Source organism: Vipera berus, assembly GCF_964194415.1.
Source record: "Vipera berus genome assembly, chromosome: Z".
NCBI lineage: Eukaryota > Metazoa > Chordata > Lepidosauria > Squamata > Viperidae > Vipera > Vipera berus.
In genome coordinates, this window is record NC_138205.1 from 71025597 (window position 1) to 71050827 (window position 25231).

The 25231-nt window shown below is 36.6% G+C and overlaps 1 protein-coding gene across 2 annotated transcripts in view; it reads right to left on the reverse strand.

Moving 5' to 3' along the window:
* The window catches only part of CDK13 (cyclin dependent kinase 13), a 50379-nt gene extending 25390 nt beyond the window's left edge, over window positions 1-24989 (reverse strand). For both annotated transcript variants that reach the window (XM_081345172.1, XM_081345171.1), the window contains exons 1-7: window positions 22575-24989; window positions 17512-18120; window positions 16978-17148; window positions 16059-16198; window positions 13806-13976; window positions 1243-1432; window positions 53-109 (exon numbers count right to left, since the gene is read on the reverse strand). In XM_081345172.1, the coding sequence (XP_081201298.1) occupies window positions 53-109; window positions 1243-1432; window positions 13806-13976; window positions 16059-16198; window positions 16978-17148; window positions 17512-18120; window positions 22575-23812 (2576 nt within the window). In that variant the 5' untranslated portion in view covers window positions 23813-24989. The remainder of the gene's footprint in view (window positions 1-52; window positions 110-1242; window positions 1433-13805; window positions 13977-16058; window positions 16199-16977; window positions 17149-17511; window positions 18121-22574) is intronic.
* Between the last annotated feature and the right edge of the window lie 242 nt (window positions 24990-25231).

Here is a 25231-nt window from a genome sequence, read left to right on the forward strand (position 1 = left end):
CAGAATACTTCCAAAACAGAGACACATAGTTTTAGATTAATATTAAACTTACCTCTCTTCAGAACTGTACAGTCGAGCAAGACCAAAATCTGCAAGCTTGATCTGCCCTCTAGTGGAAACAGTAAATTTTGTTTGATGTACAATTGAATAATATCCATAGCAATTATATTTAATTCAATTTTAAGGAATTATTTTTTTGCCTTGGACCCACACAAAACTCTTTGCAATACAGTCCTCATGCATAAAATTCAAAACCTAAGTTTTACTCATGAATTCTGCTTCTCATGGTTTAGATGCTACAAACATGCAGTCAAAAATGAGAAAAATAAAGCATTACAATGTAACAAATCATTTTAATACTTAAAAACATTTTATTGTAATAAGATTAAATATCCATTGATTTCTATAACTTAATGCTGCAATTATCAATATTTTTAACACCTACTACATGCCACTTTTTCACTATTTCTCAAACTGCTATACACTTAAAACAATATTTTAAGAGCACATAAAATACAAATATAATAAATATTCACAGTAGAGCAGAAAAAAGTTTCTAAAAATTACTATAGAATTTACACGGATGGTAAACTAGTTAAATCCAACAGTCCCTACCAGAATAGGTATTGCTGAACAACACCAGGAATGGCACTTTAGCATCCTACTGTGAACACTGGGGGACTATAAGGCAGGGGTATCAAACTGCCGGCCTGCAGGTGGGATGCGTCATCCAGAAGTTGCACCCACCCCATTGCCGGCAATGGCAAAACCATCCCAATACCATATATATGGTATGTCATTAATCTAGCTCTATGTGCCTGTACCACTATGTACAGGTGGGAAAAAAAGGTTTCTTGGGAAATGAAAAACACAATCCTACTACTCAAATCCAGCGATTCAGTACACACGGGAAATGTCTTATTTTTGTCATAATTTATTGATCCTATGGAAGATACCTAACATCTCTAATCTTAAAATTAAAGCAGAAGGCTTCTGTAGAAGACTTACCGGTTGGATTTAGCCTAAAAGTATTCTGATTGTTTAATTCATATTAGTTATGCATTCAAATAAATGAAATGCTGGTCAATATTAATAATTTTCAATATCTCCAGTATATTTAACCAAAAAAATGCACCACATGTGCCAATAAAATGTTATTTCAGTATTGGAAAATGAATTTACAAACTACATTTTGTTTCATTTCTAAATTTTGGAAATATATTTTTTAAAAACGATGGTTACCTGTTGTTTAGTAAGATGTTAGAACATTTAATATCTCGATGTAAGAAATTCTTCTTATGGCAGTAATCTAAGCCTTCCATCAATTGCCTCATGAAAGATTTAATATGACTTTCATCAAAATGAACTAAGCCAGATTCCAGAAGCCCCATGAGATCATGATCCATATATTCAAATACAAGGTAGAAAGCACCTGGAAGAAATTAAGATAATTTATATATCTAGTTTTATTTAAAGAATGTCACTGTTTATTGAGATGATAGCTGTAAATCTTGCTTAGCTATCACAATTCATATACATATTACCACTTTTTTAATCCATATGCAACATAATTTCCCTGAATACTTTGTAGGAAAAGAGAGGACATGTAATTTTTAAATATCCTTATCAATCATCTTAAAAACAATACAAAATATATTCTGATTTAAGAATTTATTTATAAAATCACAACAAAATGAGCCTTGGTGGAGCAGTGGGCTAATGCCTCCTTAAGTAACACCAGCTGCCTGCAATTAGTGCAGGTTCGCATCCTACCAGGCTCAAGGTTGACTCAGCCTTCCATCCTTCCGAGGTAGGTAAAATGAGGACCCAGATTGTTGGGGGCAATTAAGCTGACTTTGTAATAATGCCGCTTGGGGGGGGGGGGCGAAAGCCCTAACAAGCAGGCATATACACAGAATGAAGGCTACTGCTAAGTTTGTAAGCCACCCTGAGTCTTCGGAGAAGGGCGGGATATAAGTGGAATTAAAATAAATTAAAAAAAATTAAAAAGAAAAGGAAAATAAGTATTTCTAAGATGGATTGATGGAAGAAAACTGAGATAAAGTAACAAGGAAAACACAAGTGGTCCTCGAGTTACAACCACTTATTTAGTGACTATCCAAAGTTAACAAAGGGACTGAGCCAGTAGTACTTATGACCAGTCCTCAAAATTCTGCCTATCACAATACTCCCATATTTATGGGATCATAATTTGGGCACTTGGCAACCAATTCAGACTTATGATTGCACTGCCCCACAATCACATGACATCATTTGTAATCTTCCCTGCTGGTTTCCCACAAGCAAAGTCAAAAGGAAAGGTGGCAGATAAGGCTGCAAGTTGTTCCTGTAAATTGCTTTTGCCATTTTTATTTCTAAGGAACCTATTACAGAGTATGAGATCCCAGAGTCATATATTCAACTTGCCTGTTATCCCCCAACCCACCCATATTTCACAGCAACTATAACTGGCATCCATGCATTCCCCTCCATTCCATAGTTTTTGCCTGGTGCACTTCACCTAGGGCTCTTGCCTCTTCATACTTAATGAGTTGGCAACTGGGACTTCTCTCACTAAGCTATACAGTCACATGACATTGTGAATGTACATTCTGGTGCCAACTGCCATCAAAACCCAAGGACTACCTGGAAAATAATATCAAATAGAATAATGTTTATGGGTAGAGGTAGTCCTCAACTTACAACAGTTAATTTAGTAACTGTTCAAAGTTATAACAGCATGCCCATGGTCACGTGGTCAAAATTTGGATACTTGGCAACTGACTCACATTTATGATAGTTGCAGTGTTCTGAGATCAGGTGATCACGTTTTCCACCTTGCTGTCTGACAAGCAAAGTCAGATACTAGATTCACTTAACAACCATGTTATTAACTTTAAAATGCAGTGATTTCACTTAACAACTGTGGCAAGAAAGATCATAAAATAAGGCAAAATTCACTTAACAATTATCTTGCTTAGCAACAAAAATTCTGGCTTCAATTGTGATCATAAGTTGAGAACCACCTGTATTTATACACACATAAGATTCATATAGAGCAATAGCAAGATAATAAACTAAGTAGCCTCTCCTTTTACAGTCTCTGAAAAACAAACTGCACAACTATTAAATTTAAAGTTATTGACTTTAACTATAGAAAAATTTATCAATATTTAACACATTGTTAAAGATTTCAGTGGAGATGTCTCCAAATAAAGTATGACGGCCATCAGGAAAAGAATGTATCCAAACTTACTACAAATCCTAGCATAATACCCAATGCAGCAGATTATGAAATATTGACTCAGTGGTTACCTTAGAAAATCGGCCATAATGTCTAATCATAAAATATTACTTAAATGGCTCTTTCGCAAGTTTCAACAGTATTGCATTATATCCTTTATATTTAAGAGACAGAGTAGCTTATATAGTTGGGGATAGCTAATGGACTGAGGTAAACATTTTCTAAAGTATAGCTTTCAATTTTAGATCTATCAGTTTGTAAATTAAAATATTAACTATATTATTTTACCTTAAAAATAGGCAATCCAGTTCTCTTCAGACAGTATTAATCTTTTGCCTCCATGTGAGGATAAAGCAATTGTTCACTAAATTGAAAAAACCTCCACTTCAAGTTTTACTTAAACATAAGATTTTTCTCATTTCAGAGCAGCTACTGCATCATCACCATTTATATGTTCAAGTTCCAGAAAAATAATTCTGAATTTTATCATTATCCCTTGGTTAAACAAGAATAAATTCTACCTTATACCCCTTCCTCTCCAGCCCACTTTCCACCTTGGAATTTATCAAGATCTGGAGAACAGTCCTTATTGCAATATGAAAATAAAAAGATATATGAGGATTATTTTCAAGTTTGAATAAAAACTCAAAATCTGTAATTACAGGTTTCTGTAATTTTAAATTCTGGATATTTTAGTCAAAAATAGTTCAACCAATCCAAACAATATTAGGAACTAGGATTAACTGCTTTCTTCATGCATCAAGAAAGATCCAAGATTCTCCCCACTCCTGTCTGTACGATCACCACATATTATTTTAAAGACAAATGTTTGGGGGACAAATACTAGGTCATCTGAAAACATCACTCTCTTCTCCTATTTTATGAAAAATAAGTCTATGAATTTACCTTTTATCTTAATTTAGTATTTTATCTCCTATACTGTATTATCCACATATCATGTATATGTACAGGTAGTCCTCAGTTCATTTAGTGACTGTTGAAAGCTGCAACAACACTGAAAAAAGTGACTTATGACCGTTCTTCACAGTTACCTTTGCAGCATCCCCATCATTTATATTCGGATACTTGGCAACTGGTTCATATTAATGGCTGTTGCTGTCCCAAGGTTATGTGATCCCCTTTTTGCAACCTTCTGACAAGCAAAGTCAATGGGGAAGCCAGATTCACTTAACAACCAAGTTACTAACTTATCAACTGCAGTAATTCATTTAACATCTGAGGCACGAAAGATTGTAAAATGGGGCAAAACTCACTTAAAAGTGTCTCACTTCAACAACAGAAATTTTGGGCTCAATTGTGGTCATAGGTCAAGGACTACCTGTATCTGTATGCTGATGCCTTACTTAAATTTGTGTATCAGTGATTGCATGATCACTATAGATGCCATATGCTAAATACAATGTATATGTACCAATGCAGAGCTGTGGTGGCACAGTGATTACAATGTAGTATTGCAGGCTAACTCACTGATCACTCCAGGGGTTCGATCCTGACCGGCTCAAGGTTGAATCAGCCTTCCATCCTTCCAAGGTGGGAAAATGAGGACCCAGATTGTTGGGGGCAATATTCTGACTCTGTAAACTGCCTAGAAAAGGCTGTAAAGCGCTATATAAGTCTAAGTGCTATTGCAACAATAAATAAAATAAATAAATAAGTATTTACCACAATTCCTTGCTCCTTGCCAATCTTTCATTTAATCAAAAACAGATGCATAAGCCCAACCTAACAACGTATGCTTTCAGTGTACGCTACTGTATTTTGACAAACCCAAGAATTTCATCAAAATAGTAAAATAGAATAAGTTCTTCCAGACAGTAAATCAGCAAATACATACTTAAAAAACTCACTTAAGATAGTCCACTACATGTATTTTGCACCTTTTATTTTCTTTTCTATTTCCATTAAACAGATCTGGGAGGCACAATCAAGATTGTATTCCAACTTCAGAGTACTCTGTTGTAAACATGTGTATGAAAAAGAAACAAGCCATAGCAAACTTCAGGTTTGCACAGTCCTATCCTCCTCCTTCCAGATGGCCAAGAGGAGGCAACTGGAAGCTTTCACTTCCATTCTTAATTAACAACTGTTCTGGGTCTGGAAAATAAAATACAATTAATTTTAACCAAAATTATTTAAACACACACAGATTTCCTATGATAGAATACTTGAAACACTCTTGAGTTTTTTGTACTTGAAACATACAACACACAAGGCAGTTCCACTGATTATATTTTGACTGGTATGAAACAAGTATATTAGCACAGATAGCATAATAAATTACAGTGAATAAAAAGTAGATATATGTAAAACATTTTGAACTCTAACAATAGGTTGTTTTTTTTTGGAACAAACACACTTGTTCAAAAAGATTTGAACTGCTCCAGGTAAGGAGAGGTTGAGAGATTGCCTCCTCTCATGAGGAAACCACAAGATAGGAGTCAACTTTTGAGTTTGGCTGCTAGGAGATAAGGAAAGACAAAAAGCTTTCAGTTGCATCAGAGCTTTTATGGATACTTGCATAATCTGTATTCCTTGAGAAACAATTGATACTTCAGCATACTTAGAAGAAGTAGCAGCAAAAGTTACCATATCATGCAGGAAAAAAATCAAATGTCAAATACACAGTTTGGTCACAAACAATGCTGCAAATGTGTCCAATATGAGAAGATATTTAGAGCAACATGAAGAAACTACCACACTAATAACATATGGTAGTAGCACTCATTTCATACACCTCCTAGCCAAAGATTTCTGTGTCCCAGAAATAAAAAGTAATGTTGAAATTGCTAAAAACTTCTGTAACAATCATTTTGCAGCATCAGCTCTGAAAATAATACAACCAAGCTAACACTCCCACAAATTGTTAGATGGAATTCTGTAGTGGACTGTTTTGAACAATATATAAAAAACTGGCCTATTCTGATTATCGTTTGTGAGCAAAATCCTCAACATTGGGTTTAAGAGAAACGTTGACCATATGCTGAGCATCCTGAAACCCGTTTCTGAAGCTTTAAACAAAATCCAGAAAAACAGTTGTTTTATTGCTGAGGATGCTGAAATTTGGAAGGAACTGAGTAATCACTTAAAAACAGAACTACACACTTGACAAGCAGATATTACAAGATTTTAAAAAGTAAATGGGACAAGCACTGTCTCCAGCTCATTTTCTCGCAAACACTGTCAATATCCAGTACCAGGGTCAAACCGTAGGTGCTTAGGAGTTAGCCATGACATGGGTATCCAGCAACCATCCATCTCTAGGGCCAACTACAATGAGCTTCAGAGCTAAGGGGGAATCATTCAAGAAATATATGTTTGCTGATGGAGGTAACGTGGATTCAGAAAGTGTTGAAGTAATGATTTCACTTTAACCACAGTGGCCTCTTCTGCAGGCGTTGAAAGAATATTCTCTTCCTTTGGACTTGTTCACTTTAAACTGAGAAATCGTCTGGGACCCGATAAACCAAGAAAGTTTGTTTTTATTTCCAGCTCATGAACAAACAAGAGAACGAAGATAAAAATGAGTGAGCTGCAGAAGACCGTGTTCGAAGCTTTTTTTTAATGTGGACCCAGCTGATCTATTCAGTTTAAGCTTTTCTGTGTTTTTTTCAAAAATATTGTTTATGCACTTCAGTTACTAAACACTGTTTAAGCAAATACAAGAATATGTAATATGTTATTGTTTTAATTAAATAAAAGAATTTGAGTAGTTCTCCAACTATGTGTGATTAATCTATTCACCTAAAATCGGTTCTGATATTGCTGTTTTACTAACCTGACAGCTTATTATTTTAAATAGGAAACCTTCATTTTGTTTGCAAATAATATTAAAGATTCTAACTACCAGCAAGATTGAGTCCTTATATTTAAAAAGCACCTGTCATTTCAGATCCATCATGGCATCCATTCACCTGCTGCCCACTCCGTCCCTCACCTTGTTGTGTCACTGCCATCCCATTAAAGTGAATGGGACTGTTGGTGAGTCAACAGCAGGTCAGAGGAGGAGCCACTGCAGGAGAGAGATGACAGTTGCTCTTTAAAATTATGATTTAAATCGAGTTGATTTAAATCAAGCCTTTTTACTAGTGATTTAAATCATGATTTAAATTGTGGTTTAAATCAACTTAATTTAAATCAAATCCACCCTGATTTAATTTGAAGTTAGAGTGTGCATTCGATTTCTGTGATATAACTTTAATCCCCATTAATACTATTAATTAATACTATTAATTAGATCTCTTAAACCTCATTTTCCTGATTCACTGTTTCCACTCAAGACATCATGGGCAGAAGCCGGACCTACCACTTAAAACAAGAAGAATTACAGAATGACATTTCAATTTAATTCATATAGAAAATGTTCAAACCCTTCTATAAGCAAAATCAGTAATATTTCAGTCTTCTGGTTTGGGTTCAAAGGGCTGAAGATATATTATTCCAATGTTAACCTGTAATTTGTAAAATCTCTAAAATCATAGTATTAGTATGTTCAAATAAATAAATACTGCTATGTTTATGTTTACATCATGGAAAAGGTGGGAGGTTTTTTTATAGTGAGATTAAAAAGTTGATTGTATTTTGCCTTCACTTCAGCAAAATAATTCTTTTAGTTAAATACAAGAGTACCATAGCATAGAATATTAAAAATCTAGACACAGGGATAGATTAGATATGAATAAAACCAAGTGTGCTGGGAATGCAGTACTGTTCATATATTTCTTTCTTAGGTGCATGCTTGCTGTTTGTATATTATCTCTTGTGCATTCCTGCATCCCTTGAAACTGTTCAGAAACTTAAGCCTCTGGAATTCATATCTATTAAATTTGGAGCGTACCTTTAATAGCATATACGTTTATTAATGGATTAATAATAATAATAATAATAATAATAATAATTATTATTATTATTATTATTATTATTATTATTATTTATTATTATTATTATTATTATTATTATTATTATTATTATTATTTAATTTTTATACCGCCCTTCTCCCGAAGGAATCAGGGCGGTGTACAGGGCAATACAATAAAATACAATATATAAAAATTAAAAGAAATATTAAATACAACAGCCCAATTCAATAGATTAATACAAAATGTTAAAATACCCCTAAACCCATCAGACCAGGCCGGCTTGTTCAAATAAATATGTTTTTAGGTTACGTCGGAAGGAGCGAAGGTCGGGAGCCGTCCGGAGCTCCACCGGTAAACGGTTCCAAAGGTCTGGCGCGCCCACAGAGAACGCCCTCCCCCTGGGGGCCGCCAGTCGACACTCTTTGACCGACGGCACCCTAAGGAGGCCCTCTCTGTGGGAGCGCACTGGACGAAGGGAAGTTGATGCCGGCAGCAGATTCATTTATTACAGAGATGGAAAACCTTATTATGGCCATGGATTGCACTTTTAAAAAACATGTTTTAGCCTGCTTTTATTATTTTTATAATAACTCAAGATGGCAAACATATCTAATATTCCTTCCTCCTATTTTCCCAACAACCACCCTTTGAACTCAGTTGGGCTGAGAGAGTGTGTGTAGCCTAAAGTCCCTGTGGCAGCTTTCATACCTAAGATGAGACCCACAAGCTCCTGATTTCTAGCCTTGTACCAAACTAGCTCTCAGTTATATTTTTATATCTTCAGCTGAGAGCTACGTACTTAGATGTACAAAAGCAGTATCACTAAAGGACTATGGATAAAATTTTATCTCATGTTTTTCATTTCTGAAGCATCTTCAGGTAAAAAAATGTTTGCTTTATCTAAGATAGATATATTGAACTTACTGAATGCTTAATTTCACAATGAACAAAAACAAATAGTAACTGAACTACCACAGTTTGGTTGCTGACCTCTGAATATCTCCACCTAATTTCAGACTATAACAAGGGACATTTTATACATAGGTTTCTTATGACAATTTATTTAAAGTTTTTTCTGTTTTATTGTTTTCTTTGCATTCTTTAAAAACTCCTTTTTGTGGTAAGGGAAAATATCAAAAAATCAGTAGTCATGGTTGCAAGAGGAAAACACTGACATAATGATATCACACAAATGCATATGTCAATATTTTTCAAGGGAAATGTTATTTTGTTTATTGCAAATGTCAACTATTTCATGTTTAATTAAATATACATATTTCAGTATCTCACCGCAACAGACAAGCAGGAATCTCAGGAGATTAAGGGATGGGGGTAAACTGATCCATTTTTCCAAACAACTTGAATTATGTACTAAAACGGATGGACAATAGCATGCATTACATATCCAACAGACGATACTCTACATATTCAAGATAGAGCATTCTATCTACAGCTGTTTACAAAATCAGAACAAATGGCCATTAAAAACTAGAAGCTTGTACTTAAATATTAGCCATAATAGTGAAGCAATTCTCTTTTCCACATCCAGAGCCTTTAAAATGACACTGTTTTTTCAAGGCATAACTTTTGAGAGTTATTAACAGAAACAGAGTAACAGTTGGAAAGGACCTTGGAAGTATTTTAATTCAACCCCCTACCCAAACAGGAGACTATAACATTTCAGACAAATGTCTGCCCAATGTTTTCTTAAAAGCTTCCAATGATGGAGCACCCACAGCTTCTGAAGGCAAGCCCTTTCACTGATTAATTGTTCTAACTGTCAGGAAATTTCTTCTTAATTCTAGGTTGGTTCTGTCCTTGATTAGTTCCCAACCATTGCTTCTTGTTCTGCTTTGATAAATAGGTTGACCCCTCTTCTTTGTGGCAGCCCCTTAAATACTGAAACACTGCTATCATGTTAGCCCACTCTTTCTTGTCACTAGACAAGACATACCCAATTCCTGCAACTGTTCTTCATATTTTAGCCTCCAGCCCCAATCATCTTTGTTGTTCTTCTCTGCACTCTTTCTAGAATCTCGATGTCTTTTTTTTATATCATGATGACCAAAACTGGATGCAATATTTCAAGTGTGCTTATTAAAACACTTCACATAATCTGGATCCTATCCCTTTGTTAATGCACCCTAGGGCAGGGGTCAGCAACCTGAAACAGTGAAAGAGCCACTCGGAACCGGTTCCCTCACAAAAGGAAAAACTGGGAGCCACAAAAAATGTGTGCACATGCGTGTACATGTGCGCATGCGCAGAACAGGGTTTGACTGAAGAGTGGAGCCAAGGTGAGATATGCACCTACCCTGCATATTTGAATTGATTGGTTGAACTTTTTTAGTCCCACTTTTTTTTTGGACTGCATATGGCAGAGGACTGGGAGCCGCAAGAGATGGCTGAAAGAGCCGCATGCGGCTCCGGAGCCGCGGGTTGCAGACCTATGCCCTAGGGCTATTTCGGCTTCTTTGGCAACTGTAGCACACTGCTGGCTGAAATTTAAGTGGTTGTCTACTAGAACAGGGGTCCCCAACCCCCAATCCATGGACCAGTACTAGGCCGCAGCATGCCAGAAACCGGTCTTCACAAAGAAGCAAGGCCCCATCCGTGGGATGCAGGCAGCACACAAAACCACACACCCTCCGGTCCGTGGAAAAACCTCTCTCCGCGGAACCGACCCCTACTGCCCAAAAGATTGGGGACCTCTGTACTAGAATGTCTAGATCCTTCTCAGTTATTATAGTGAGCTAGGTACCACCTTTCTATACCTGTACATTTGGTTTTACTTGCCTAATTGTAGAATCTTACGTTTCTCACCACTGAACTTCGTTTTTTAGATAGGACCCAGTGTGCACTTCTGTATCTTGAGCTTATCTTGTGGAACGCTGGCTATTTCTGCCAGCTTTGTGTCATCTGCAAATGTGATGAGTTCCCCTTCTATCCCCGCATCAAAATTGTTTATGAAAATATTAAAAAGTACTGGATTTAAAATAGAGCCCTGTGATACCTCATTGCCTGAAGATACAGTTCCATTAAGGACTTGTTGAGAATGGTTGGTCAGCCAGTTACTAATCCATCAGGCGATTATTATTATTATTTATTTCCTAAGCTCCTTAGATTATTTGTACTAAACAAGTAAGTTTAATTCAACCACTTAAATACTTATGCATTTTTCAATTTACTTTTTCTTAAGCTACCCATAGAATTTGTTTAATAATTATTTATTAAATTTAATAATTTATACCTCAGAAGGTGATGGGGTTTTTTTTCTCCAAAATCAGTAGGATTACAAATTTACTGATAACTACTATACATAAATTGACACATATATAGATTATCTTCTGTATCTACTTTTTCTCTGGAAAATTTTTAAAGTCTAATTTATCTTACTTTTGGAAATCTATTATGAAGGATAAAAGGAAATTGTCCATTAAATATTATTACAGGGACACTCCACATAGTTTTCTCAATAACAGTACAAAAATGGTTTGCCATTCCATTCTTCTGGAATATATTTTTAAATTAGTTCTGCTAAAGCTTATCCCAAACTACTTTATAAACCTATGATAAAAATCTGTTTAACTTACTTCTGGATTATATCAGAAAGACAAATTTATACAGTAAAAATAACATAAAAATGAGATCCATTAAGCATACCATTAAATCTTCAGTTATATGATTAATTCTAACATGGCCATTTATTAGTCTTGCAATCTAAACTAGCCATTTTGCAAGCCAGAGTTAAAAATCCTAGCACTGTGATAACAGAAGTTGCACCATTATTCATAAACTAACATTTGTTTCCATATCATTGTTACTGCATTTCTATACTTCTAAGGTGAACCATAGTTAAGCAGAATAATAATGATAAGAACACCAAATGGGCAGAATCATGTCATTTGTTTAATTCCAGAGTTTCTTTGCATCTTATGAAGAAGTCCAGAAATATTTTAATGTCAATTTAAGTATACAACCATTTGTCTAGTTGCCCTATTATGCTCTATTTAAAATATTAAAACACATTTTACTGCAGCAAAGAAATCCTTATGAATTATGAATTAATCATTTTTCTTTGTATATCAACTTTTACTAACTTGACATTTTTCTGTCATTTTCTTGTACTATGAATTATTATTATAAACTGTAATTTTGGAAGTTTTAATGTATCTGTGAATCTTTTTCTTTTTTAAAAATACCTTTCCAGTTGGCATAGTAAGATAAAAAATATTTCAATACAGCTAGTCCTTCACTCATGATCATAATGGAACCTGCCCATTACAATTGCAAGTCGTGATGGTCAGTAAGCAAGGTGACCATATGATTGCCTCGTTTAATGGCCTACACATCTGCTCTCCCTGATAAAGTAATTAAGCAACTGCACAGATCATTAAGCAGAATATGGGGTGCTTCAGGGATAAGGAAACCCCTGGAAGTCCCAGCACAAGCCCAGGCCCACCTGTCCCAGGCCTCCCAAGGCATAACCCCAAACCCAAGGCAACTTGTGCTCCACTTCCTGTCATTCAGGGACCTCACAAGCCTTAGGCCTGATTTTTGCCCCATTCCCGAGCACCACCACTGGATCTCCACAGACCTTGGTATTCCTTCCCATCCCACCAGGCCCCATTCCTTCCGCCCCACCCCCTATTTGCAGTCACCTCTGCTTTCCTAATGTGTCTCCAGAGTGTTTTGGAGAGCTCCAGAGCTCACATCAGGAAAGCAAAGATGATCACTCTGTTCACAGCTTACTCTGTTTTTCTAACATGATCTCTGGAATGCTTCAAAAATATCCAGAGATGTTCTGAGGAAACAGAGCAGTTTGGTCTGTTCCTAGGTTGCATGGTTTCATTCTGGAAGCAGTTGCAATGTTTTAGAGCAGCCACATTTCCTTGCAACCACTCCAAAAATAGTAGTTGTTTCCAGGATATAGCCATAAGGTCCAGGAAAGCTGAGGGGAAGAATGCCTGCCTGTCTTTCCTAAAACAAACTCTGGAGATCTTTGAAAGGTAAATCAATTATCCATGACAGGAGGTGGGGCACCCAGTGGGGCAGACTCAAGGTTTCTGGGGACCCAGCAGGGCAGGACGGGGGGGGGGGAGAGACAAGTGGAAGGGCTGCTACAGCATCCCTACAGTTGGTGGTAAAGGTGAATGTACCCAAGGGCACTACAGTGGCTGTAACTTCGAAGCTTGGTCATAAGTAGCTTTCAGAGATGGGGGGTATGTATCATAACTTTGAAAGGGAGCTATGCAACTCCTCATAAGTCAAGAACTTCATATAAAATGTATAACAAATAGGGCCAACAAAAAGGAAAGAAACTAGAGAGATTTATCTATTTTATCCCCATTTTTATAAGTAACTCAAGGCAGTAAACATAGCTAATACTCCTTTATCTTCCTATTTCCCATCAACAACAACCTTGTAAGGTGGGTTGAAAGAGAGTGACTGACCAACGTTACCTAGGCAGCCTGGAACACAACTCATGGTCTTCCATGTACTAGCATGGTGCAAATAGAATTAATGCAGGAAATGGTTAAATGCATTTAACATATTACTTTTATATATAAGAATTAAAACAATACAATTGAAAACATGCTGTGTTTTAAAATCAGCTATCTTTTTCCAGAAATTATAAATTACTCTACAATTATGTACTGACAAAATAATGCTTATGAACATACCTTTATCTTTCTTGAAATCTAAAGCATCTTCCTTATCTGTCACTATTTCTTTCATGTTGATTATACTTGGATGATTTAGTTGTCGAAGAATCTTTATTTCCCTAATAGCTGTAATGGGAAAACCTTCTTTTTCATTATCCAACCGTACTTTCTTTAATGCCACCATTTCCCCTAGGAAAATATTAGTCAAACTATTATTAGCAAAAACTAAAATACTGACATATACAGAAAATTTCATATTATAAATATATAGAATATAGAAATAGAAAAAACCACTTTGTCGCTAACTAATAAACTACAGTATTTTGAATTAAAAATCTCTACAAAGATCTATATTTATCAAAATGTGAAGTTCACCAAGGCCTTTCATTTTATAAAATAATATAATCTTTATTGTCATTTTTTACTGTGGGCACCCATTTTACTATGGCACCCATTAAAAATTAAATTCTGCTGCCTGTTCTCAAGTGTACACATATATAAAAGACATATAAGCATGTCGTATACATACATATGTATATACCTACACCCTTACATATAAATACATATAAATATTAATCACTATCCATCTTGAATACACAGCGGAAAGGGGAAGTTTGAGAATTCACAAGGTTGATACTGTATGGAAAAAAATTGTGACTGAATCTGGATGTTGTGGTTCAGATACCATGAAGCCTCTTCCCAGAAGATAACAAGGAAAACAGGTCATGAAGAAGATGTGTAGCATCCCAAAGAATGTGGACCCTGCTCAAGAAATGCTTATATGCTATGTCCTGGAGAGAAGGGAGTGAACTGACAATAATCTTTTCTGCCATCCTCACCATTTTCTGCACTGCCTTCCCATCTGAAGCAGTAATGCTTCCAAACCAGGCAGTAATGCAATGTGACACAATACTCTTGATCATCCTTCTGTAGAAAATGGTAAGGACAGGGGAAGGGAAATGTACTTTTCTCATGCAATGCAGAAAATGCAGGCGACCAAGCTCAATTTGATTCAGCAAATCAAGTATTCTATCAATTAATCAAGATTGACTTAACTTTAAAAGTCTGGACAGCCAGCTTAGTACAATAATTAAGTCAAATGGCTAGGAATCAAAACATAAACATAATGACACACCTGATGATCTTAGGCGAATCATTTTTTTCTCTGCCTGAGGAAAGACAATGCCAAGCCCCTTCCAAAATTTTGCCAAGTAAGCTGCCGAAACTACAGGTAATTTTCAATTTATGACAACTGAGTTCCAAATTTCCATTGCTAAGAAAGCAGTTGTGAGGTGAGTTATGTCTTATGTACATTTTTTGCCACAGTTGTTAAGCAAATCACTGCAACTATTAAGTGAATGATGCAGTCATTAAAGGAATCTGGCTTTCCCCAATGATTTTGCTTGTTGGAAGCCAGCAAAAAAGCTTGCAAGTGGTGATCACATGACCACAGGACAGAGCAACTGTCATAAATACATGCCAGTTGCCAAGCACCCAGTCACTAAACAAATGGCTTTAAGCACTACCTGTAGTCCAGAAAAATGCCAGGAGTCAGCACTGAATAGAATTAACTAAGTGGAATTAATACATCTTAAATCAGTTTTCATGTCTTCTTTCATGTCTCCAGATATACCCTGAACCATAATTCCAGAATATATTCATTTTTATGAGGTACATGCATTGCCAAACCAATTGTCTCCAGTTTTTGATAGCACAAATGCTTATCTTAATATCTCCTACTATATATATATGAATTTCCCTTCCCAACAGAAAATGGAACAAATGAAGAAACCATAAAATCACCAATACAAGTTTTCCAAATACCTATGTTAAAGAATTAAGTACAAATAGTCCTTGACTTACAATTCAGTGACAACGGCACTGAATAAAATGACCTATGACTGTTTTATACATTTATAAGTGTTACAGCATCCCCAAAGTCACATGATCAAAATTCAGATGCTTGCAAACTGACTCATATTTATGATGGCTTTTCAGCCATCTGACAAGGAAAGTCAATGGGGTGTTAAGATTCAATAACAATGTTATTAATTTAACTGCAGTGATTCATTTAACAACCGTGGCAAGAAAGGTCATAAAATGAGATAAAATTCACTTAACAACTGTCTCACTTAGCAACAGAAATTTTGGGTTCAAATATGATCATAAGTCAAGGTCTACTTGTATGCATTCTGACCATGTACTAGTAGAGACTGCAACAATTACTTATAACATCAGCATTTTTGTTGTGAATCATAATTTAAAACTTACCTGTATCTTTATCTCTGGCTTTGTAAACTTGCCCATAGGTGCCTTCTCCAATAATGCCAATGATATCAAACTTATCTACACAACGTTTCCCCCAGTCAATTTCTTTCTGCTTTGTTTCACCATGACGTGGTCCACATATCCTAACCAAACAATTAATAAAATTTTGTTCCACAAGAATATATTTTTGTCTAAAAATGTTACTTCTCGGTACATTTCTCTTGGTAAATATTTCATTACATATTAAATTATTTTTTAAAATATCAGTCACTCATACAGTGAATTAGCATTTTATATCCTCCTTGCAGTGCTATGCTACAAATCTTATGCAACAATTTTCACCATAATTGGCTGCTTTGGTTTCATGTTTCCCTTAAATCCTCCCCCCCTCCATGGATGTATTATTCAAAAGCAGATTATAGTATACTGTGAAGATTGCCTATTTCTACGGTTCAAATAAAATAGAGCAGATTTTTTTACACGTAAAATAGGGAAATTGAATGATCTGGAATACTAACCAGAAACATTTAAATATACCTAGTTTTTTTAATTCAAATACTATTCTTAAATTACTCTTAAATTAACATATAAATGAGAGAACAACAAAGACATAATCTTATTTTAGCATTTAAAACAATACATAATGATTTATCTATGGATTGGTATATTTCTGCCCAAATACTATAATTCTGGATGCAAGACAAAAATGAGAGTACAGAGAATGTATCTGTTAAAGAACATACAAGTATACTGATAATTTAAAATCTAATTCTTCTAACTTGTTCGTGCACAAAATACAAAAAGCAATCTTAACAGAATTCTATAATGAATCAGTTATCAATTTCCTTGAAACAAGAATTTTAAAGTGATTTTTGTACTTTATATTTATTATGATCTATATATTAAAAATAAATGCACATACTTCGGTCTCTTTTTATGATGTGATTGCACTAGTATCCTTTTCTCTTCTGGGCTTTGGGATATATCATCTCCTCCAGGTAACTCAGGTGGCAATGGCAAGTCTGCAAGCAAATGGCGTAATTTCTTCTCCACTTCTTTTTTCACTGCTTTTACTGAAATGTTACCTTGCAAACTATAGCAAAATAAAAATACGTTTTTTGTCAGCATAAATGACAAATTTCTAACTAAAACAAAGTATCAGGTTCTAACACATTTTTCCAAAATCATACTCATGTAAACATAAGGGGAAAGGTTAAACCTAGACTTTTGATAAAATACAAGTGACAGTGAACATCAGTACTAATCCATGTACTTTGTATACATTACTAAGTAGCCATCAAAATGGATTGGTGAAGGTTTTGGCTACAAACACTGTTTTAAGCATACACAAGATTAGAAGTTAATGTTAGCATAACAAAAAGTATTTAATTTCATTAAACCCATCTGGCATTTGCAGGTTGACATTGATCTTTAAAAATTATATTTCACAACTCACCAATCTGTATCTTTATCTTCAGGCAGCATGGGAGGGAGAGGCAGGGGTGGCAGAGTGGAAGTGATTGGCGCAACAGTACAGTCTTTCTCCTTAGATGCTGCAGTTAGGATATGAGGTTTATTCTTCTCTTTTACTGCAACAGATTGTGTTGTTGGTTTCACAAGGGTTGATTTATTTTCTTTTGCTTCTAAAACTTTCTGTTTAGCCACTTTCTCTACAGTCACATTGTTTTTCACTTTAGTTTCCTGAATAGAAACTTTTGTTTTTGTTTTATCATTTTTCAAAGATGAACTATTTAAAGAGGAAGATATATTTTCTATTTTTATCTTTTTTACTTCCTTTACATTGTTCACTTGTTGTACAGCAATTCCTATGTCAATTCCCTTAGTAGGTGTAGAGGTGTTTGAAACTTTTGCATTGGCTTTAGCTGCCTCTGCTGCCCTGGCTTTTTTGTTCTTGTTCAGCTCAGCCCCCAGGCTGCTTTTTAGAGTCAGAGTACTTGGAGAAATACTGGACTGCCGACTTCTGGATCTTGACAATCTGTGTCTACTACGAGATCTTGAATGTCTTGATGAGTAAGGACTTCTGCTTCTGGATTTTGCTGATTTTCTGCTTACAAAAATACAAGTTTTAGTGAGTAAATATTGTTATAGTGCTAAATTACAATGAACACCTTTTACAGCCATTCCATTAATATTTTTACTGGTTAAGTGGCTTTTTTTTAATCAAAAAGCTTTAATAACAGCAAGAGGTCGCTATGTTACCTAACAAATTTTTAATGTGTGTTTATATTTCAGAATACTTCAAGCAAATTTTGACTGTATAAATCGGAATACTTACTGATTCAGAATATCATCCAAAGCTAAGATTTCAACCAAAAAAAATTGAAATAAGCTTTGAAATGATTTGTTAGTGAAAGATTTAAGGTTTAAAATTAAATCTTCATTTTGATATCCAATTACAACACTAAACAGAAGAACAGAGTTGGGGGGGGGTGAGTAGACAAAGTTAAACAGAAGAAAGTTTGATTTAGACGGGATAGGTTAGAAGGGGTGATTTTTACTTTTAAACAATAGAGATTAAATTTGACCTCTGTGCAGAAAGCAAGAAATCTTTTGAAAAACTTTATATAACTGGAGGAAATACAAATGAGAGTGACAACTGCAAAAATGACCAGGCAAACGTAATAGTAGATATAAGACATAAAGAGGGTTTCAAGTTAGATTTATAGGCATTTACTTTTCTAAAATCTTGGCATGAATTATAAATGTTCAGTGTAGAATATAAATGGGAAAATCTCAAAATTGAAAAAAAATCATTAAAAATTTAAAACAAGATGTAATTTGTTTAACAAGAAACACTTATTTGGGAAAAAATATAAAATATATTAAGTCAAAAAAATCTGAATCTATTTCAGCAGAATTGAAAAAAAATTGTTTTGTATATAAATCTGCAGCTATATCCAAAACTTATACTGACTGTTGATTATGGCACATATGTCATGGTAAACAGGTAGATTAAATTTTTGATACGGGAAACTTATGTCCCAAATGAAGCTAAAACAGCATTTGATAAAGGTCATGGCTAAACTATTGGATTTTACATATAAAAATTGGGGGATTAGAATCGAATAGTTTCTCCACAAAAAGAACCTTTAAAAATATTAAAGATACAGAGGGTAAATTAACCCTTTTTTAATTTAATAGATTACTTGGAGCATTTTGTTTGCCAGAGATATAAAATGGTTGCTGAAAAGAATATATTTATTTTATGAAAAACATAGATTTTTCAAGAATAGATATGATTTGGATTTTTATGATTTGGGTAATAATGTTTATAAAGTGTAAATATTATCAAAGATCTTCTCAAATCACTTTTAAAAGGAAAAATGGATCATCATGGAAAATGTCAGAATGACAAGATTCTCAATACTGGTCCAAAAAAATAAAATATGGATATTTGATAGTTATCACAACATCTTTTCTACGGTTTTCAAAAAAGTTCAAAGAAGCAATCATTTTCTTTCTGTTGAGGTTTGGGAGAAGCTGAATTTAAAATTGAAGAGATATAAACAATGACAATTCAACTATAAAAATGCATAGTAACCTGAACCACCTTATTTCCTTGCAAACATTCAGCATCAGGATTATTGCTGGATTGTTAAAGAGGGCTTTACAATAAATGGCCATCTACATTGTTCTATAATACTAATTATGATCAACTGCAGCACAAAGAGTGAGACTATTAAACATATATTTGCTAAAGGTATATCAACTGTATCATATTGGTAGAAGGCACTAATTTAAACTGAAAATCTTTTGAGTACTAATTCAACTATTAACCACAATTGTTTCTTTTACTGATTGAGAAGATTTTTTTTGAATAACCGATTCATAACTGAAAAGCAATTTAAGAAGTAAAAAAGCAGAAAAGTTGCCTCTCCCACAGGATACTGAAAAAAGATACAAAGTATTCATTAACTATAACAACATATAAGTTACTAGTACTAACCTGGCTGAAATTGCTTATTTTTAAGAAACAAAAATCAAATGCATATTTTCTATTAATGAACTATTTTATTATTTGTTTGGGATAATTACTCTTGACATAGAAAAATGTTTCCAAATGTTCACTGAGTTAATTGAACTGTTGATGATTACTAATATTTATATAATTGTAATATGATATATCAATATAGTTATATAATATTTTAAAAATTAATCTGGAACAAAAGAGACCAGGTACTCCTCAACTTACATTCATCTACTGACCATTCGAAGTTACAACAGTACTGAAAAAAGTTATTTATGACTGTTTTTCACACTAACAACTGTTGCAGCATATATATGGTTGCGTGATCAAAATTTGGATGCTTGGCAGCTGGCATGTATTTATGACAGTTGCACTGTATTAGGGTAACGTAATCAACTTTTGCAACCTTCTTGACAAGGTTGTCTTCAATGGGGAAGAACACATTCACTTAATAACCACGTTACTAACAATTACACTGATTCATTTAACTATGCAAGAAAGGTGGTAAATTGGGCAAAACTCCCTTAACTGTCTTGGTTAGCAACAGAAGTTTTGGGATCAACTGTGGTCATAAAGTGAGAACTACCTCAACTTTCTATACTCTCACAAAATAACAATATCAAAGTACTGAAAAATATCAGTTCAGATTTTAAATACCAAAGTGTTATACGTCAAAAGGAGAAATTCTAAAATCTTTCTGACTAGCAATTTAAATCAAATCCAGTTTATTTAAGAAATGTTTTTTGTTAAAAGTAATCCTATCTGAATTATTTTCAGAATCATTAACAGATTCAAGTAAATTAGAGACTATCATAATATTTCATCAAAGCAAGTACTTTGTATTCAGATTTCTCACTGGATGCTCAAGAATATCTGCAGAATACCCTTCATCAAATTCAAAAACTGAGACGCTTTTGAACAAGGAAATTTTAGTCATAATTATCTATCCTGTCAAATCAGCTTGTAGTAGTGGTTAAGGTTTCTGAAAAAGACACCATTATGTCCCACCTTAGGCACAAAACCAGTGATTTTAGGCTAGTTAGTTTCTCTCAGTCCTAAGATGAAAGCAAATCACTACTGAAAATCCTTGCCAAGAAAACAGCAAGGATTGGTCCATGTAGTCTCTAAGAATCAAATACAATTGAATAAAAGAAAAAACCCATATCCTGTAATAAAATTAAGGTTCAATGACCCCAATATGACCCTTAAAAACCAAAATGTTATTACTTTAATCATCTAAGTTTCCCTGGCTCCTAGTTTTATCCAAACATAATTCAAAGTGCTGCTAACATTTGAAGTAAAACTACTTATAGCATACAACAAAAACACGTGAAGAAACAATCCTCCAAATGAAATTTACATATACTAACCTCATTTTATAAGGCCTGTGTCTATGCACCAGGATCTCAACAAGATAAATTACCAACAAATGAAAATCACTTTTCAACTAAAATTGCATTTAAAATATTTAACTGCTGCTACTTTTTATTTTATTCAAATAAGCCACTTCCTTTTTTATTTTCCCAGGTTACTTAACTGACTAATTGAGCATAATTTTACAAAGCTTCTGTGGGTTTTTATTCATTATGTTTTAATTACTATTTAATTTTATATTATGTTATAATAATTTATTTCATTTTATATTATTTATATTGTAGCCCTTACAATTTTGTAAGATATTTATGGAGAAACCTATATTATCTTTGAGAAATAGAGATCTAATTCTCCTTGTAATCAATTATTTTTTTTATTTTACCTTGTAGCTCTTTTTAGAGCTAAACTGCTGGATACCAGCTTACTTATTTTCAATAATTCTGTTTATCTAGTGATAGAGTGTTCCATCATGTGTTTATTTGTTGAAAGCTAATGTGCAGAGTTGAATACAGTTAGGAAATACATACTTTTTTCTAGAAATCCTATTGAGCCCAACGTTTACTTTTGAGTATTTGTCCATATACATATGCAAACTCAAATGTACAGTAGTTAGGAAACAATTCTCAAATCTGTATTTTCAAGTAAAATCAACTGATTAAGTGTACATATTCCTCAAATATTGATTTTGCTCTAGAGCTTGATTATTCAAAACTCACAATTTAATCTGAAAATTATACTCCAATATTCAAATTTATAGTATTAGCCAATAACTGGGAAGAGATTTAATTGCAAAGATTTTTTAAATACCAGAACATCACTGTAAAGGCTGTATTTCCTCAAACACTGCCTAATTCCAAGATAACTATTCATTTCTAGCTGCAATAGCTAATGCAAGAACAACTTATTTTAAAAATGCCCATTTCTAATGTCATTGTGATCAATGGTTCATATGCATAAAATAGGTTGACTCAGAATTTTTCTGTTTCAGAAGTTGCCCAATTTTCAAAAATGCATTATTTTATGTTCCATCTCACCCCATTTCACTCTCTTATATTTGATTAACCAGCTGGAACACACACATTATTATCGGACTATTCTATTTTGAGAGTATAGCCTGAAATAATGCGTTTTTAAAGAAACTTCAACCTTATGATTACCTGATGGCTGGACTATAAGGGCTGCGCGAGCGACGTCTGTAAGGACTCGGTGATACATCCCCACCACACTCGAAAGAACTGTGCCGGCTGTAGCTGGGTGACCGACGCCAATAAGGGCTAAGAGAAGACCGGGGACTGGGGGACTTGCGGTTCCGTTGGCCTTGTGAAGCTCTGTGGCTAGTTGGGCTGTCATCTCGATAAGGACTAGAGGACGATCGTTGCCGCCTGTAGGCCCTGGGTTCTGTCTTATCCTCCCGGTAGGCTTTAGGCGGTTCCTTGTAAGCTGAGGGAGGCTCTTTGCCTGCTTTCGTCCGGTTCCGGTGGCTTTTAGCTTCCCGGTCTTTCCGACTGCTACTAGGCGACGCAGCTGAGCCCTTCCTGCGGCCGTCGCTGCCGCCACCGCCGCCGCCCCGGGAGCCATCCCGGTCCTGGCCACCGCTGTGATTGTGGCGGCTGCGAGACTTGGATGAAGAAGAGGAGGCCTCGGCTCCCCCCCTGGCAGCCGGGGCCACCCCCTCCTGCTGTAGCGACGCCTTGTCCTTGTCCACCCCCCGCCTGTGGTGTTCCCGGTGCCGCTCCCGAGAGCGACGCCCACTGCTGCTGCGGTGTTCCCTGCGCGGCCGCCGGATGCTCCGATCCGCCTCACCGCGACTTGAGCGTTGTTGGTTGCCCCCGCCGCCACCGGAGGACGCCGGACTCCCGCCGCCGCTCCCTACCCCAGCCGTCCCGCATCCCACCGGTCCCTCGGACTGGGAGCTTACGTCGTCGTATTCTTCGGCCGCCCCCTCCACTAGTGGCCCCAAGCCCGCCCCAGTCCCGCGCCGCTCCGAGGCTGCGAGGGCCGCCCCTGAGTTACCTCCACCTGCACCCCCTGATCTGCCGCGCCGCCGTTTGGCCCGACTCCCCGATCGCCGCTTGCCTCGCGGTCGCTTCCGCTCCCCCCCTTCCCCACAGCAGGAGGAGGCGGCGCCGCCAGTGGCCGCCAGGAACAGCAGAGACTGCGGCGGCAGCGGCGGCTGCAGGAGCGAGGGCTGCAGCAGCGGGAACAGCAGCGAAGGTGCCGGAGGGCCCGCCACAGGTGACGGAGGCAATGGAGGCGGCTGCTGCGCCGAAGCGTAGCGCTTCCGCCTCCGGTGATGCAAACGCTTTTTTTCTGCCGCTGGCGATTCGGAGCCGCCAGCCCAGGCCCGGATACCGCTCCCGCCTCCGGACGTCGCCGCCTCTGAGGTACTCGGCATCGGGATCTCTCTCTGGCAAACAAGAATCCGTCAAGGCGCCCAAGAGGTGGAGGAGAAAGAAGCAATCGCCATTGGGGCCCTTTGCCAGGTTCGGCTCCGTAGGACGAGTCTCTCCTGCCGTCCTCTGTCTCCTCACATAGAAGGACAGACAGTTCCTTAGGCTGGGACCGTCAGCTGTAGCTTCCACGAGCTCCTAAAACCAGAGATGGTGGCTGCCTCTTCGCCTGACACAAACCGGCCCCATTTCCCGGCTGGGCCCCGAGTTAGGCCTGCGCGCCTCCCTCTCGGTGCTTATGCCCAAACGGTCCCTCAAGGCCGTGCCGAACGCTTCGTGTCCCACCGCTCCTTCTGCTTTCCCCGGCTCGTTGGTTCGCTCCGTATCCAGGAGAACGAATAAGGGATGAGAAGGAGCAATTGCTAAATAGTCTCCGTCGTCCTCTGCGTTCGCTTCTCTCCCACTGGCGCGCACACAGAAAGAGACAGAAGGGAGACGGCCGGCGCAGCCAGTACAACTGCGCGTGCGCCACTGCGCTGAAGTAAGAAGCAATGAGCCTATCTCTAAGCTGGAGAGTTCGGTTTGTTCCTTTTCCAAACGCAATCAACAAGAACTCGCGAGACTTTCTCTCACACGTCTTTCTCCCCTCTATACCGGAACATTCGACAGGCAACTTCCCGAACGTGTCCTTGTTTCTCTAGATGAGAGATACTACAATCCTAGGTGGTAATCTCGCGAGTGTTCCGGTTTGCATTGATAGTTCAATATTTCATGTGCGGAGAAGAGAGGCGGTATTATATGGATTGAGCCACTCATATCAAGTGAAGCAGGGCTTTTTTTGTCATAGAACACTCAGAACGGAGTTCCGGCACCTTTTTTGGACGGAACCTTGAAGGGTAGGCAAGGAGGGTTGTATGACGTGTGAGTTCCGGCACCTTTTTCTTTTACAAGAAAAGCACTGAAATGAAGTCATTTCTTTTTATAAAGTTTGATAGTTAAAGGAAACTGAATGGGAATGACTTGTTAGTGCTATTTTTATTTTATTATTTCTTTGCTGCATTAAGTAGCACCTTACATGACCTTGTTCTCCAGAAAGCTACTATTTTAATGGGAATAGTAAAAATTAGCGTACGCATCTATGGAATTTGGGAGGGAGAGACAGTTTGTTTAAGACTTCAGGCTATAAACCAGTTGATTGTAAGCTCCAGGAAATAGTGAGCGGTAGTCCTGGTTTAGGCATAAAAACTGGCTCGTTCTCAGTCTAGGACAGGGGTAGGCAACCTCGGCTCTTTTATGACTCATGGACTTCAACTCCCAGAATTCTTGAGTCAGCATAGCTGACTCAGGAATTCTGGGAGTTGAAGTCCATGAGTCATAAAAGAGCCGAGGTTGCCTACCCCTGGTCTAGGACGTCAGACTCGGGG